The 17,608-nt window shown below is 45.7% G+C and overlaps 1 protein-coding gene across 3 annotated transcripts in view; it reads right to left on the bottom strand.

Moving 5' to 3' along the window:
• The window catches only part of CHD6 (chromodomain helicase DNA binding protein 6), a 148,851-nt gene that overhangs the window by 54,595 nt on the left and 76,648 nt on the right, over positions 1-17,608 (bottom strand). For all 3 annotated transcript variants that reach the window (XM_044300146.1, XM_044300145.1, XM_044300147.1), the window contains 3 exons: positions 15,312-15,455; positions 14,501-14,756; positions 13,803-14,013 (listed from right to left, as the gene is read on the bottom strand). In XM_044300146.1, the coding sequence (XP_044156081.1) occupies positions 13,803-14,013; positions 14,501-14,756; positions 15,312-15,455 (611 nt within the window). The remainder of the gene's footprint in view (positions 1-13,802; positions 14,014-14,500; positions 14,757-15,311; positions 15,456-17,608) is intronic.

Below are 17,608 nucleotides of genomic sequence, written 5' to 3'. Positions count from 1 at the left end.
TGGTTTGCATCTTTCTCTCAAAGGAACAAATGTACTTAGTGAACAACTCCAAGAATTTGCGAAAGAGTATTTAAACTAGGAAGGGGGGGCAAAAGAGTGAAAATAAAAGAGTCCAATTGCCCCCCGAAACAATGCCAGAACAGGTCAGAAGCACAGAGGGTAAGAAATAAGCTCCGAGTCCTCTCTACAAATGCTCGCAGTTTAGGTAAAAAAATCAATGAACTTGGGTCAATAATGGCATCTGAGAATGTAGATTTAGTGGCTGTTACGGAGACATGGTTTAATGAAAGAAATGACTGGGACATAACCATACCAGGGTACTCTTTATACAGAAGAGACAGAGAAGGCAAGAAAGGTGGAGGAGTGGCCCTGTATGTGAAAGATAGCATTAAATCTAACCTAATACAAGTTGGTGAGGCCAACATAGAGTCAGTTTGGGTTACGTTGCAGTTTGCTAATCATGCAGTAACTCGTGTAGGTGTGATATATAGACCACCTGATCAAGTTAAAGAACTAGATGATCTACTAGTTGAAGAAATAGCTAAAATGACAATGAAAGGAGAAGTTATCATTATAGGAGATTTCAATCTTCCAGATATAAACTGGAAAACCAAAATAGCAAGTTCTACCAGGAGTACAGATATTCTAAATTCCCTACTGGGGTTATCCCTACAACAAATGGTTGAGGAGCCAACCCGGAGGGAGGCCATTTTGGATTTGATATTCACAAATGGGGATTCGGTATATGATGTCATTGTCGGCGAAACCTTGGGATCTAGTGATCACCAGTCAGTGTGGTTTAATATAAGAACTGTGAAAGAGTCCCACCACACAAAAACAAAAGTTTTAGATTTTAGAAAAACAGACTTTTCAAAAATGAAATTAGTCATAAATGAGTCCTTATCAGACTGGAACGGATTACATGGAGTCCAGGAGAAATGGGACTACTTAAAAGGTGCATTATTGAAGGCAACAGAAAATTGCATTAGACTTGTCAGTAAAAGCAAAAAAAGGAAGAGACCACTGTGGTACTCAGCAGAAGTGGCCCAAATCATTAAAAATAAAAAGCTAGCATTTTGTAATTATAAAAAAACCCAGAGCAATGAAGATAAGGAAATCTACAAGATTAGGCAGAAAGAGGCCAAGCAAGTTTATAAGAACTTCTAAAGCTCAGGCAGAAGAAAAACTAGCTCAGTCTATGAAAAAAGGGGATAAGACATTCTTCAGATATATAAATGAAAAAAGGAAATTAAAACAAGGAATAACTAAATTAAAAATAAAGGACGGAAGGTATGTAGAAGAGAATAAAGGGCTAGCCGACTGCCTTAATGAATACTTCTGTTCAGTTTTTACAAAAGAAAAAGAAGGAGAAGGACCTCCACTAGAAAGGATGACTATTAAATCGTTTGATGCATGTGTCTTTACAGAGGAAGATGTTCTAAGTTTGCTGTCTAAAGTGAAGACAAATAAGTCACAGGGGCCTGATGAGATACACCCAAAATTATTAAAAGAGCTCAGTGGTGAGCTGGCAAAACCGTTAACAGATTTATTTAACCAATCATTAGTAACAGGAGTCGTCCTGGAAGATTGGAAATTGGCAAATGTCGTGCCCATTCACAAGAAAGGTAGTAAGGAGGAATCGAGCAACTATAGACCAGTGAGTCTGACATCAATAGTAGGCAAATTAATGGAAACCCTATTAAAGGATAGGATTGTGGAACATCTAAAATCCCATGGATTGCAAGATGAAAAACAGCATGGGTTTACTTCAGGGAGATCATGTCAAACAAATCTTATAGATTTTTTTGACTGGGTGACTAAAATAATAGACGGTGGAGGTGCAGTAGACATCGCATATCTAGATTTTAGTAAGGCTTTTGACACTGTCCCACATAGAAGACTTATCAATAAACTGCAGTCATTGAGCATGGACTCCCATATTGTTGAGTGGATTAGGCAGTGGCTGAGTGACAGACAACAGAGGGTTGTAGTCAATGGAGAACATTCAAAACAAGGTCATGTTACCAGTGGGATTCCACAGGGATCTGTACTGGGACCAATTTTGTTTAATATCTTCATAAGTGATATTGCAAAAGGCCTCGATGGTAAGGTTTGTCTTTTTGCTGATGACACAAAGATATGTAACAGGGTTGATGTTCCTGGAGGGAAACGCCAAATGGAAAAGGATTTAGGAAAACTAGAAGAATGGTCAGAACTCTGGCAACTGAAATTTAATGTGGATAAGTGCAAGATAATGCACCTGGGGCGTAAAAACCCAAGGGCAGAATATAGAATATTTGACACAGTCCTGACCTCAGTATCTGAGGAAAGGGATTTAGGAGTAATTATTTCAGAAGAATTAAAGGTGGGAAGACAATGTAATAAAGCAGCACGAAATGCCAGCAGAATGCTTGGATGTATAGGGAGAGGTATAAGCAGTAGAAAGAGTGAAGTGCTTATGCCGCTGTACAGATCACTGGTGAGACCTCACTTGGAGTATTGTGTGCAGTACTGGAGGCCATATCTCCAGAAGGATATAGATACTCTAGAGAGAGTTCAGAGAAGAGCTACTAAACTGGTCCATGGATTGCAGGATAAAACTTACCAGGAAAGGTTAAAAGACCTTAATATGTATAGCTTGGAAGAAAGAAGAGACCGAGGGGATATGATAGAAACTTTTAAATACATAAAGGGAATCAACTCGGTAAAGGAGGAGAGCATATTTAAAAGAAGAAAAACTACCACAAGAGGACACAGTTTTAAATTAGAGGGGCAAAGGTTTAAAAGTAATATAAGGAAGTATTACTTTACTGAGAGAGTAGTGGATGCATGGAATAGCCTTCCTGCAGAAGTGGTAGCGGCAAATACAGTGAAGGAGTTTAAGCATGCATGGGATAGGCATAAGGCTATCCTTCATATAAGATAGGGCCAGGGACTATTCATAGGATTCAGATATATTGGGCAGACTAGATGGGCCAAATGGTTCTTATCTGCCGACACATTCTATGTTTCTATGATCAGTTTGTACCAAAAGCAGTAGGAGAGAGAAGAAAGGCAATCAACCAACTACTCCCGTACCGGGAAAGATCAAGAGACCAGCCCGGAGAAGCGGAAGTAAAACATAGGGTGGGATCTGTGTCCCCCAATGCCTACTACGTCTGAGAGACGTGATGGCCACAAGGAACACGACCTTACAAGACAAAAGTCGTAGGAAGATCTTCCGTAAAGGCTCGAAGGGGGAAGCTTGTAGTGCCGAGAGCACAATGATCAGGTCCCAGGGCGGAATCGGGGAACGGTATGGAGGAACCGAGTGAGCCACTCCTTCGATGAAGGTCTTGACAGGTCCGAGAGGAGCCAGGGGACGCTGGAAGATTATGGACAGCGCCGATAGCTGACCCTTCAAGGAACTGAGACCCAGCCCCAGCTCCAGGCCGGACTGGAGGAAGGACAGAACCGTGGGGAGAGAGAAACGGAGAGGGGGGGGGGGGAACACCCAGATTCTCACAGAATCCCAAATAAGACCTCCAAGTCTGATAATAGATCTTGGACGAGGCAGGCTTCCGGGCGCGGATCAAGGTGCAAACCACATCCGCGGAAAACCCCCGTTGCGTCAAAACTGCGGTCTCAACAGCCACGCTGTCAAACGTAGCGACCTGAAATGCTGGTGGAAGATCGGCCCTTGAGAGAGGAGATCTTCTCTGAGAGGTAACGGCCACAGCACGTCTCCCAGGAGCAGCATCAGATCGACGTACCAAGACCGGCGAGGCCAATCTGAAGTAACCAGGATCGTGGGAATGCCTTCTGCCGCGATCTTCTGGAGAACCCGAGGCAGTAGGGGAATGGGAGGAAACACATACAGAAGGGAAAATTCTTGCCACGGAAGAACGAGGGCGTCAGCACAGTACGCCCTCGGGTCCCTTGCCCTGGCCAGGAAGGTGGGAAGCTTGTGGTTGAACCTGGAGGCCATGAGGTCCACATCCGGACGACCCCAACAAAGGCAAATGGACTCGAACACGTCCGGGTGTAGCGACAACTCGCCCAGGTTGATGGTGGTCCGGCTGAGGAAGTCCGCCGTCCAGTTCTCCACCCCCTGGAATATAAATCGCTGACTGGGCCGGAACGTGAGCTTCTGCCCAGAGAAGAATGCGCGTAACCTCTCGCATTGCCGCGGCACTGCGAGTCCCCCCCTGGTGGTTTATGTATGCCATGGCCGTGGCATTGTCCGATTGGACACGGACGGGACGGCCTTTTAGCAGGGGAGTCCAGTGTCGGAGCGACAAGAAGATCGCCCTCAATTCCAGGACGTTGATCTGAAGCTTGGACTCCGATGGAGACCAAGTGCCCTGGACGGACCGGGGAGGAACCCCCCCCCCCCCCCCAACCCTGCAGACTGGTGTCGGTGGAAACCACCTGCCATGTCTTGAAAGGAAGGATTGCGAACCGACCGGTGGAGGGTCAGACGCTTGTCTGTTGGAAGACGGACCTCCGCCACCAGTAGCATCCCCAGGAAGATAACCGTCTGGAGGGAATCAGGGAAGACTTGGGAAGGTTGAGAAGCCAACCGAACTGTCCCAGGGTCTCCAGAGTGAGGTCCACGCTTGCGGACGTCTGAGGAAAGGAGGGCGCCTTGATGAGGACGTCGTCCAAGTAAGGCAGCAGAAAAACACCCCTGGAGCGGAGCAAAGCTAGGACAGGGGCCAGGACCTTGGTGAACACCCGAGGAGCCGTCACCAGGCCGAAGGGATGGGTGACAAACTGATAGTGATTGTTCCCCACTGCAAAGCGAAGGAAACTATGGTGACACCGAGCGACCGCAACGTGGAGGTAGGCATCCTGAATGTCAATTGATGGCATAAAGTCCCTCTTCTCCAGGGAGGCCACCGTGGATCAGAGGTACTCCATCCAGAATCGTCAAAGGCGGAGAAAATGGTTTAGCCGTTTTTTTTTTTTTTTAAATCAGTTTACTTTTTATTGAAATAAACAATATTACATGAACATCATCAAGGATTTCGCAGTTTTTTGTATAGTTGAAAATAACTTACAAAGATATTGGTGTACGCAGACACCCATGGCATTATGAGAGATCAAAATTCCAGTGAACATTATAGCAGTTAAATGATTGAAGTAATGCAATATTGCATCGGGTAGACGTATCTGAGTTGTCGTCACTTTAATACTTCTGACATCCTCCCAGTAGGATCGCAATCGTGAGCAGTTCCAAATCATATGGAGCAATGTCGCACCTTCTTCCCCACATCTAGGACATTTGGAATTTGCGCGCACACCAATTCTGAAAATAAATTGTGGGGTTCTATATACTCGATATATAAGGTACAATTGTGATAGTCGCTGGTATTCGCTAACCGTCAGAGGGAGTAAGGGCCAGAATATCTGTCCATTGCTCCTAGGACAATGCTCCAAGATCCTTTTCCCATTGGACCTTTACATTAATGGTAGCAGTAGTGGAGGAAATATATATAGCAAGGATATAAGGCCCTTAGTGGAGGAACCTTTTAATAGTTGTTTGAACGCAGGGAAAGAATCAAAAATCTGTACACCCTTGGGAAATTGCATCTGAAACGCATGTTTCAATTGCAAATACTGGTAGAAACATTTGTTGGGTAAGCTGAACTCCTCCTGCAAATGTGTAACCATCTGATTGAAGTTTTCCCATGAACAATAGACCCCTCCTTTCCCATGGTGAAAAACCTTCTAGACGGAAAATCTCAGGCACTTGGGGATTACGCCATCAAGGGGTAACATCACAAAAACCGCTGATACCAATCATACATTTAAATTTAGACCATACTTTGGTCGCTAGGGACAGGGTAGGGAGTGTGCTCGAGCGTGAGAGACCTAGTTCCACTGTGGCAATCGGAGCCCATTGTTTTGTTATAGATGAAATAATAGCAGCTGAAGAGTCCAGCTCGCCAGTCTGGAGCCATCCTTTAAAATGTGGCAGCCGGGCAGCTATGAAATAAAACCAAGGATTTGGTAAAGATAATCCGCCCCCCTCTTTACTCTTCTGGCGTGTTACAATACTTATTCTCGGCTGCTTTTTCCTCCAAATTAGGGATCTAAAAATCCCTTGGATTTTAAAAAACAAACTTTGTGGAATCCAGACTGGGGAGTTATGGAGGAGATACAGCAGCTGGGGCATAGGTACCAATTTTTATGAGATTACTGCGACCGATGACTGATAAAGGTAATTTACACCAAATATTAGATTTAGTGCCAAATTTGGCAATCAATGGTTCTATGTTCAATTTAATATAGTCCGTCGGAGATGAGGTCACCATCACCCCTAGATATTTAAATCTATCAGCCACTTGTAAGGGCAGGCTTTTAACATCCAATGAGGCTGGAAGTGGATCAAGTAGAAGGATTGTGGACTTATCCCAGTTAATGGTGAGTCCGGTATAAGTCCCAAATCCAACAATTTCCTGCATTATAGAATCTATGGAATTCTGCAGGTCGCCTACATATAGTAAAAGGTAGTCTGTGTACAATGAGACTCTCTCTTCCCGATGGTCCAGCTGAAAACCCTGCCAGTGTGTCGATGTACGCAACAGACAAGCAAGGGGTTCAATGGCAATTGCGAATATTAAAGGTGATAAGGGGCATCCCTGCCGAGTACCCCGATGTAAAGGGAAATATCCGGATAGCAACCCATTTGCCCTAATTCTTGCAACTGGAGAGTGATATAATAACTGCACCCAGGTGATAAAACCCTAACCAAAACCCATGGCTGTTAGGACCTCCCATAAATAGCTCCATTCTATACAGTCGAAGGCCTTAGCAGCGTCCAGTGATACTAGCGCCCGACAGCCCCCTGTGTGTACCGGTCTTTGTATATTGAGAAACAGTCTCCTTAGATTAACGGCTGTACTTCTATCTGGCATAAACCCAGATTGGTCTTTGTGTATTATCGGAGATATGACCTTATTTAGCCTGGTAGCCAGTACTTTAGCTAATAATTTGACATTGTGTGGTAACAGGCCTATTCGGGTTGGGTTAAATTCTTATTTGGCTTTGGGATCACTACCACTATAGCTTCCCGTATAGAAGCGGGCAGGAGACAAACCTTTAGGACTTCATTGAGTGTATTCAATAGGTGCGGAAGGAGACACTCCCTATATTGCTTAAAGAATTCCGCCGGGAGTCCATCTGGTCCTGGGGATTTCTCATTAGGAGAGGAGCTCAAGGCCATCTATAATTCTTCTAGTGTTAGGGGTTCTTCCAGGAGAGCAGCGGATTCCGGGGATAGCCTAGTAAGCAATATACGAGCAAGATACTGTTGAATATCCTCCTTATTTACAGCTATCTTCAAGGTGTACAACTCCCTATAAAAGCCATGGAATAACTTTAATATATCATCATCCTCAACAGAAAGGTCTCTGTCGGAAGTCCGTATTATTGCAAGGACCTTCTTGTGATAGGACTACCCTCGCTAATAAGCTGCCTGTACTCTCACCCACCTCAAAATATTTTTGTTGTAAAAAATAAAAAAATAAAGCGCTTGTTATTAGCTGTGTGTATTAAATGCTCATTGAGTCTAGCCTGCGCCTCCCTCCACTTGGCCTCTAGATATGGGGACGGGGCGCCTATGAACCTGTGTTCCCATGTCTGCACCTCCAGTTGCATGGCCTTAGTAAGTGCTCTAGACTTAGATTTGCGCCTTTGGATTCTCTGAATAAAAAGGCCCCGTACATATGCCATTATGGCATCCCAAACCGAGTTAAGAGATGCAGACCCTACATTGTTATCAAAGAATTCTATAAGGAGTCTGGTCAGTGGCTCTTCCTCGTCCAATAATTGGATCCAGAATGGATTAAGCTTCCATAGTGACCTACCCCGACGACTCCCGGATTCCTCAAGCATCAATTTCAGGTGAATGGGGGAGTGGTCGGAAAGGCTGTGGGGTAGGTATTCCACCACGAGACATAAGAAGAGGCTTCCAGCGACCCAATAGGCAAATCTATCTTGGACAGAGAGGAGTGTGAAGCTAAGAAGCAAGAAAATTGTATCTTCCTTGGAAATCTAATCCTCCAGAGGTCATATAAATCTACCTCTCTCAATAGACTTGCCAATGAGGTCTCTCCAGAAGATGTCGCAGTCTGGGACAATGAAAACCTGTCCAATTCAGGGTCAAGACAATTATTATAATCTCCTACCAACAAAATTGGAATCTGCGGTTTGTAAGAGATCCATTCCAAAATCTCTTTGATTGCCACAGTGTAATACAGGGGTGGGATATAGACAGCTATCAACAGGAACTGTACTATAAAAATAGTGCAGTGTAAGCAAACATACCGCCCCTCTGTGTCTAGTTTACTAGAATGGCATTCAAACGGAATTGCTCTGTGAACCAGAATACTGACCCATCTAGATTGCGAAGAGAAGTAGAGTGGAAGGCTTGTGAACTCCAAGGCTTAGCAAGCAGTCTGTGATGTTGGCGTGTCAGATGGGTCTCAGTAAGACATAAAATGGCTGGTTGATAAGGTTCAACAGCAGTAAATACCGCCTGGCGCTTGATTGGACTGCCCAAGCCTCTCACATTCCAATCTATAATATTGGTTTAACCTGCCATCACTCAACGGTACATATATCTGAAGGATAACAAAGGATCCGCTATATCGGATCTCATCGCCCCAAACGGATTTCAATAAGGAAAGTTATCTCTCTGCCCAGAAAATTCCCCCCCCAAAAAGAAAACTAGTAGTCCCAACGGAGAGTATGAGGCACAAAAGGTTTTCCTGTAACCCACAACATAGGAAGCAATAACAAGCCCACATAAAAAGTAGACATAAAAATAGTTATCAGAATTCCCAAACAGCAACCCCGGTCATTAATAAATAAACATAACAAGCGGCTGTTTAGTCCTGTGCGGTATCAAAAAAACATCACAGCAGCAGGCGGCACCCCTGAGAAAGCATATGCATTAACCTACATCAGGAAAGGGCAAAAAATCTTTATTATCAACGGATACTATCCTGCAGGAGAAACGTAAGGTTAGTGCAAATAGAGAGCAGAATACTCATCCGCCCTGGTATGAAGGCAAATGTCCGTCATACAGGGAGTGCAGAATTATTAGGCAAGTTGTATTTTTGAGGATTAATTTTATTATTGAACAACAACCATGTTCTCAATGAACCCAAAAAACTCATTAATATCAAAGCTGAATATTTTTGGAAGTAGTTTTTAGTTTGTTTTTAGTTTTAGCTATTTTAGGGGGATATCTGTGTGTGCAGGTGACTATTACTGTGCATAATTATTAGGCAACTTAACAAAAAACAAATATATACCCATTTCAATTATTTATTTTTACCAGTGAAACCAATATAACATCTCAACATTAACAAATATACATTTCTGACATTCAAAAACAAAACAAAAACAAATCAGTGACCAATATAGCCACCTTTTTTTGCAAGGACACTCAAAAGCCTGCCATCCATGGATTCTGTCAGTGTTTTGATCTCTTCACCATCAACATTGCGTGCAGCAGCAACCACAGCCTCCCAGACACTGTTTGATGATGGACCACAGGTGCTCAATGGGGTTCAGATCAGGTGAAGGAGGCCATGTCATTAGTTTTTCCTCTTTTATACCCTTTCTTGCCAGCCACGCTGTGGAGTACTTGGACGCGTGTGATGGAGCATTGTCATGCATGAAAATCATGTTTTTCTTGAAGGATGCAGACTTCTTCCTGTACCACTGCTTGAAGAAGGTGTCTTCCAGAAACTGGCAGCAGGACTGGGAGTTGAGCTTGACTCCATCCTCAACCCGAAAAGGCCCCACAAGCTCATCTTTGATGATACCAGCCCAAACCAGTACTCCACCTCCACCTTGCTGGCGTCTGAGTCGGACTGGAGCTCTCTGCCCTTTACCAATCCAGCCACGGGCCCATCCATCTGGCCCATCAAGACTCACTCTCATTTCATCAGTCCATAAAACCTTAGAAAAATCAGTCTTGAGATATTTCTTGGCCCAGTCTTGACGTTTCAGCTTGTGTGTCTTGTTCAGTGGTGGTCGTCTTTCAGCCTTTCTTACCTTGGCCATGTCTCAGAGTATTGCACACCTTGTGCTTTTGGGCACTCCAGTGATGTTGCAGCTCTGAAATATGGCCAAACTGGTGGCAAGTGGCATCTTGGCAGCTGCACGCTTTACTTTTCTCAGTTCATGGGCAGTTATTTTGCGCCTTGGTTTTTCCACACGCTTCTTGCGACCCTGTTGACTATTTTGAATGAAACGCTTGATTGTTCGATGATCACGCTTCAGAAGCTTTGCAATTTTAAGAGTGCTGCATCCCTCTGCAAGATATCTCACTATTTTTGACTTTTCTGAGCCTGTCAAGTCCTTCTTTTGACCCATTTTGCCAAAGGAAAGGAAGTTGCCTAATAATTATGCACACCTGATATAGGGTGTTGATGTTATTAGACCACACCCCTTCTCATTACAGAGATGCACATCACCTAATATGCTTAATTGGTAGTAGGCTTTCGAGCCTATACAGCTTGGAGTAAGACAACATGCATAAAGAGGATGATGTGGTCAAAATACTCATTTGCCTAATAATTCTGCACTCCCTGTAGCTGCAGAAGAACATCTTCAGGTTTGCAACAACGAATCTTCTCCCGGCATAGCAGAAAGGCAACCCGATTGTTCAGTACACCGATATGCTTCCTCCGGCGACTCAAAAAAGTGTGTTTTGCCCTGAAATTGCACACGTAGTTTAGACGGGTAGAGCATAGAACATTGAATTCCATGGGACCTTAGAGTGCGTTTTACATCCAGGAAGCGGGCTCTACGTTGCTGCAGTTCTGCCGAAAAGTCCGGGAAGATGGAGACTTTGTATCCACTGATAGAGAGATCCGGATGGTCCGGGCCTAACGAAGAATAGAATCTCTGTCCTGGAAATGTAGGAGCTTCATCAAAACTGGTCTGGGAGGCCCCCCCCCCCCCCCCCCCAGAGGCAGAGGACGAGATGGCACCCTGTGCGCTCTTTTTATAGCAAAGAAGGGAGACAGGGAGTCCTTAGCAACTGTATTTTTGATCCAATCTTCAAAAAAATCAGACAGGATATTGTCCCTCAGCTCTCTCTGGAATTACTATTAAGCGAAGATTGTTACGGCGGGACCTATTTTCCAGGTCGTCCGCTTTATTTATTAGAAGCGTGATATTATGGATGACCTTGGCTAAGTCGCGCTTTACCGGCGGAACTTGATCCTCCAAGCGACCCACCCGATCTTCCATTTCTGTAACTCTTTCCGTTATCTTCCACATATCTTGTCGGATAAATGACATATTCTCCTGCAGAGATTCCACTGAGGTATTCAAAGTAAGCAAAGCAGAGTTGCATTGTTGTACTGCAGCATATATATCTTTGCTAGTAGGGTCCTTAATCTGTGGCAGGGGGAGGATTGAGGGCCCTGCTTGGGCCGAATGGGCTGGTCTGCAGTCTGAGGGTGCGACAGTAGGTGTGGCAGCCTGCGGGGTAGGCTGTTTATCTACCAGCGGCCTACTATGTGGGTGAGACTTTCCACAGCCTGGGACAGGGATCTGGCCCAGTCAGGCGGTCCAGAGGGAACGGGGAGCGGTACGGCCGGTGGCGGACCCTGCACTGGGGCCTGGAATGCAGATCAATGCTGATCGGATTGCCCACGTGGAAAGGGTTCTTTACAGGCGGTACAGGCATTATACCAGGGCTTAGAGGCCCCTGTGGGGTCCGACATGTTGGCGATGAGGGGTAATATAACCCAGGAAGAAAGGCCTAGACCCAGGCTAGGGCCACTGGCGCTGGGAGGGGGTTAACAGTCCTACCAGAAACCAGGAGAAAAAACTAGGAGCAGCAGGAGCGGTAGCACCGAGCCTTCTTTGTGCAGCTCTAGATGATGGAGGTAGCAGCGGTGGCCAGGAGATTCCTTGTGCTCATGCGGTCACAGATGCGGATGTAGCAGGAGAGGCGGGAAGAGCGGAGCGCGGGAAGAATAGGCCCCGTCCAGCTGCTGGGAAGTGCCATGCGCGTGCGGACAAAATTAACCCTTGAAGTGCCGCAGGCGCCCCTTGCAGCAAGCACCGGGGCTGCGGTGCAGAAGTACGAGCAAGAGAGCCAGCCCCGCCAGGAGTTATGGAGGGGATCGCTCAACCGCCGCAGGAGGAGGTAGAATGTCAAGACCGCAGACGCAGTCCTGGATACCGGCCGAGAGTAAGAGAGAGAGAGAGAGCGCCGGAGTACCACAGGTAATCTGCGGCAAATAGTGGGGAACATCTTAGGTGCCGGCAGTGGAAGGTCCCAGGAAGATAAAGGGAGAGGGGAACCGCAGGCCCCTAGGTTTAACTTATTCGTTTATATGTGCAGAAGAGAGGAGGGGGGGGGGGGGGGGGGGGGGGTTGGGTTGGGCTGGAGCAGCCACCTCTCACAGTCCTGCAGTCTTCACCCTCGGTCCATTCCAGCAGGGTCGCCCCTTCAGCAACTGGCACCGCAGTGGCATTACGCTGGAAGAGGGACTTGGCGTGCAGGCGACCCTTACGCTGGCGGGATGCAGGGGAGCTGGGCTGCCCTGGTCCTCCTTGTCTTCTGTGGGGGAAGCAGCAGTGCGGATGACCGGCACTGGCGCAACTCGACCCCGGGAGAAACAGAGAGGTCCAGGCGTCTCTGTTGTCCCTGAAAAAAATAAGTATTAAAAACTGTCAGTCTCTTTCCAGGCTGAGGGTATAGCTGCTGGAGGAGGGGCTTAACAGTTTTCACTTAGTGTCACGCCTCCTAGGGAGCTGAGCTATACCCCAGCCCCAGGTCTCCTGTCCCCCCCCCCCCCCCCCCCCAGGAAATGGGCGAGAAACAGCAGCGTAAGCTATCTCAACGATTTTCAGGGCTCCCCAGATGTGAATGGAGAAAGCATGCACCACCGCCTCTCTATAATCATGTCCTGTTCTCCAGACAGATGCGGGTCCCAGAGGGAAAAAAGTCCAAATGGTAATAATCCTTTAAAGGGACACTGACAGGCCGAATAAGCATAATTAGCTGTATATATGTATGCACAAGTCTTCTATTGTGTATTAAAAACCCTTGTCCACCTTATGAAGACTGTAAAATGAGGTTTTATAACCTGATAGAATTGCTCGTCTTACTGCCCAAGGGGCGGCGTTTCAGCTTTACTTCTGCCCAGGCAGCCGCCCCCCAACTGCCGTTCTGAAGCGCCGCCCCGCTTATCAATATTCACTTCACTGGGCGGCTTCTGCGTTGCTCAGAAAAGTGCCCGGCGCAGGCACAGAACGCAGAGGCTGAAGCGGCTTCAAAGAAGCAGAGGGGACGCAGGTGCGATGTGATCCCGGCCAGTAAGGGTGCCGGGCGCATGCGCTGAAGCTGAAATGGAGTCCGATGCCCATAGCTTTGTATTGAGCATGTGCCGTATCTCGGAACGACGGGGACAGCAGAAGCCGCCCAGCGAAGTGAATATTGATGAGCTGGGGCGGCGCTTCAGAACAGCGGTTGGGGGGAGGCTGCCTGGGCAGAAGTAAAGCTGAAACGCCGGGCAGAAAAACGAGCAATTCTATCAGGTTATAAAACATCATTTTACAGTCTTCATAAGGTGGACAGGGGTTAGACTTATATGTTTTTAATACACAATAGAAGACCTGTGCATGCATATATACAGCTAATTATGCTTATTCGGCCTGTCCGTGTCCCTTTAAGGAAATAAAATTGGACTGTCATTATTTAACCAGCTCTCATATAGAAGGGCGGAACAGTGTTCAAATAGGAGTTTATCTCTATCGTCTCTCGTTCACTTTTTGCTCACCTCCTCTGGATGAGATAGTCCTCAAGAATGTCCAGACACCTAACCATCTGGGAGAAGATGAGAACTTTGTGCCCACCGGCAATCAGCTTCGGCAATAGCTTATCAATCAGTACAAGCTTTCCTGCTCCTTGTATCATTGCTTGCAGTTGGAAATCAGATGCATCGGGACTGTGAGTCTTGCGAAAGTCCTCCAAAATCTTCTCTTCTGCACCTAATGCATAGAAAACAGGTTACTATTAGTCTATGCGACAAAAAAATAAAATAAAATAAAATAAGCTATTTCCAATCATTTCAGTTTAAATTTCAACATTCAAGGAAGGGGTATTTGAATCTTAAAGGTGTTATGCAGGCAGTTTATATTGATGACCTATCCTCAGAATAGGTCAGCAACATCCAATTGGCAGGGGTCTGATACCCCCGGCGATCAGCTGTTTGAAGAGGCGCTGCTTCCCGTTCATTACACTGCCTGTCGTCTCCCTTGCAGTGGTAGCGTAGTGTAATTACTAGTACTCGTTTCATTCAAGTGAAGACGACGGGCAGTGTAATGTAGAGGGAGCAGCGCTCACATGGAGTGCCTCCTGCTCTTCCAACAGCTAATCGGCGGGGGTGCCGGGTGTCAGACCCCGCCGATCAGATACGGATGACCTATCCTGAACATATACATAGTCCACAATACAATTCATAATCTTAACACTCACCATTGATAAGATAAGGATGATTGCAGCATTTCCGCAGCTCCATCATAGTATTGATAAGGTTAGGCATGTTATGCTGGTTGGCTCCCTTGGCCAGGAATGTAAAATTCTTCTCCAGAATTGCCCGGTAATACTTTTTCTGAATATTGGTCAATTCCACTTCAATGATTGTTTCCTGCTTTGGAGCCAGGTTCTTCTCTACATCATCCTTTAATCGCCTTAGCATCATTGGCTTCAGGATGGACTGCAATTTTTTCACCTGAAGGTAAAGTACACAATGGGTATGTATGATCGCAATTTATAAATAAAGTCCACATGTGTGAGCCACAGGGTTTTAGACAGCACAAAGAATGATGTACTGTCACCCCTTATAGAGAGCAAACAGCTCTTAAAGAGAATCTGTCACAAGCAACCTCCTTATCCAACTATTTGCATAGACAAATAGCTGTGGGTCACCGGATTAAAATACTGTTGTTCACCCCAGGCTCAGTTCCTGAGTTATCGTTATTGTTTTTTAATATGCAAATTGCCTTTGGTGCAATGAGGCGTCACCACTGCTCTTCTTGCACCCAAGCTCCACTCCTTTCTTGCGGTGTGGAGGCACTCCGTAGTGCTTTGGTGGGGTTCCGCACCAACCTTTCGGATTGTGGACCCATTCAAGTGAATGGGTCCGCATCCGTGATGCGGGGTGCACATGGCCGGTGCCCATGTATTGCGGAATACGGGCATGGCCGGGTGCATGAGCCCTAAGGTTGATTAGAGGCACCAGAAACAACAGCATGAAATAAAATAATGAAAAACAATATAACTTTACTTGTTCCTCAGTCTTTAGATCTCCAAATTCCTCAAGAAAAGTGTTTTCACAAGGAAATTGGTTTGGTTCTAAAAAGTTGAGCAAGCTGTACAACTCCTCCACAGAGTTCTGAAGAGGGGTGCCGGTGAGAAGAACCTTCTGTTCCTGAAAGACACAAAAGAAGGACTGTGCTTCAATGGGGCACTGAAATCGTCACTTAGCAGGATAGTATTTATTACAAGATGAAATAATAGCATAGAAAAAGCTTGAGTGGCACTACGTGTATGTCATAGTAGTCCTGTACTGATAACATCATAGATGCAGACCAAAGCATATGTAGTAAATCATCTGGTGGTGCTCTGCATTGACAGGTGATATCTTCAAAAAATCCAGTGCACAAGAAAAAAATAATAATTGCGGCACTCACCTTAGGATGTAAAAAACGTTTTATTCTTCCATTGCTTAAAAAATGGGTCAGCGGGACATACAACATTTGATGCACATGTAAAAAAACGTTGACGGACGTTTTCGTGCTTGTATGCGCTTCCTCTGGCCTCAGTCTGTATGTGAGTGCAATGCAGATCTTAAAACACACCCTCAGGGGATATCGTCATTCCCTATAATGGGAGGTTACTAACAATAGAGACTGAATTGCACTACATATACTTACAGACCTTTATCAAAAGGACAACGCCAACCTGATATACAAAAACAACATAACTAATAAATCTACAAAAACACTCCCATATCCAACTTTTCATTAAGTCCCAGGGGTCCCATTGCTCCGGAACGGAGTATCCACCTTCCTTCTCTCCTCAGTAGTTCCCGCTCTCTGTTGCCCCCTTGTGGTAGAAGTGGCACCACCTCCACTCCTGCAAACTTCAGGACTCTACGATCTCCACCGTGGTCCTCGTTCACATGTTGTATATATGGCGAGGAACAACTCTGCCAGTGTTCAAGGTATTTAAATGTTCACGAAACCTCTCAAACATGCTGCGGATGGTTTTCCCAATATAAAATCTCCCGCATATACAGGATATTACATACACCACAAACTTAGTTCGATAAGTAATCAAAGTTTTCACCCTGTGCCTCAAACCTCCAAAGGACAACACGTCCCACTGAGGGTTAAAGGCACACAACAAACAATTTCCACAGCGTCTATTGCCCTTAGGCTGGAAACGATCTAACCACGTAGTTGCCCTACGTACAGTAAAGCGGCTACAAACTAACCTGTCCTTCAGAGTATGACATTTTCTAAATGCAATTAACGGGTAAATACCCCTTATACTTTTCAAGCTCTCGTCATGCTTTAGCGACTCCCAGTGGGTCCTCACTACTTTTTTAATGAGATCCGCCATCAGACTGAACTTAAATGAAAAAACAAAACGGTTTTTGAGAATTTTGCCCTTCTAGTTTACCTTGTTGTTTTACCACGGATTTACCTGAACTCACATCAGTAACCCTAGAAAGGGCCTCATTCAACAGGGCCTAGGGACAGCCCCTGGAAGACAGATGGCCCCTAAGATCCATAGCCTGTCTCCTGAAACCATCCTGGGTCACGTTGATGCGCCGCAATCTAACTGAACTTGCCATAGGGGACAGCCTTCTTAACGTGAGTCGGATGGTAGCTAGAAAAATGTAACAGAGTTAGTTGCCGTGGGCTTGCGATAGCCCTCAGAAACCAACTCTCCCCCCCCCCCTGTACAAATATGAGGACATCCAAAAACTCTAATCTATCATCTCCATAGTTGTATGTGAATTTCATGTTTATGGCATTGACGGTATTGAGATGTTTGACGAAGTCCATAAATAGGACCTCCGTCCCTGACCATACCATGAACACGTCTTCCACATACCTCAAGTATAACTTAATATAGGGGAGGAAAGGGTTAGTTGTGGAATAGATGTAACAATCCTCAAACCTTGCCAAAAATAGATTGGCGAAGGTACATGAGACTGGAGTCCCCATCGCTGTACCAGACTTTTGAGTATACCAGGTATCCCCGAAGACTAAGGCATTGTTTTTAAGGACCAATCCTAGACCTTCTCTGATAAAATTCAGAAAGGCTTCCCTTCTATCCGTATTTTTTAGAATCGTAACGACGGCTTCTATACCTTTGTCTTGGGGGATCCAGGTATACAGGCTTTCCCCATCCAGGGACAGCAACCAATATTCCCCCTGCCACACAAAGGATTTCAGTGTCAGCAGGAGATCGGCGGTGTCCCTAAGGTATGAAGGAGCCTTTTCTTGTGCACTGGATTTGTTACAAGATGATTGTGATGTAGTTTCACATCTGCACATTGAAATAGGTGAA

The sequence above is a fragment of the Bufo gargarizans genome, chromosome 6 (assembly GCF_014858855.1).
Source record: "Bufo gargarizans isolate SCDJY-AF-19 chromosome 6, ASM1485885v1, whole genome shotgun sequence".
Lineage (NCBI taxonomy): Eukaryota > Metazoa > Chordata > Amphibia > Anura > Bufonidae > Bufo > Bufo gargarizans.
The sequence above is the reverse complement of the archived record's forward strand: the minus strand, read 5'-3'. Positions and strand labels throughout refer to the sequence as shown.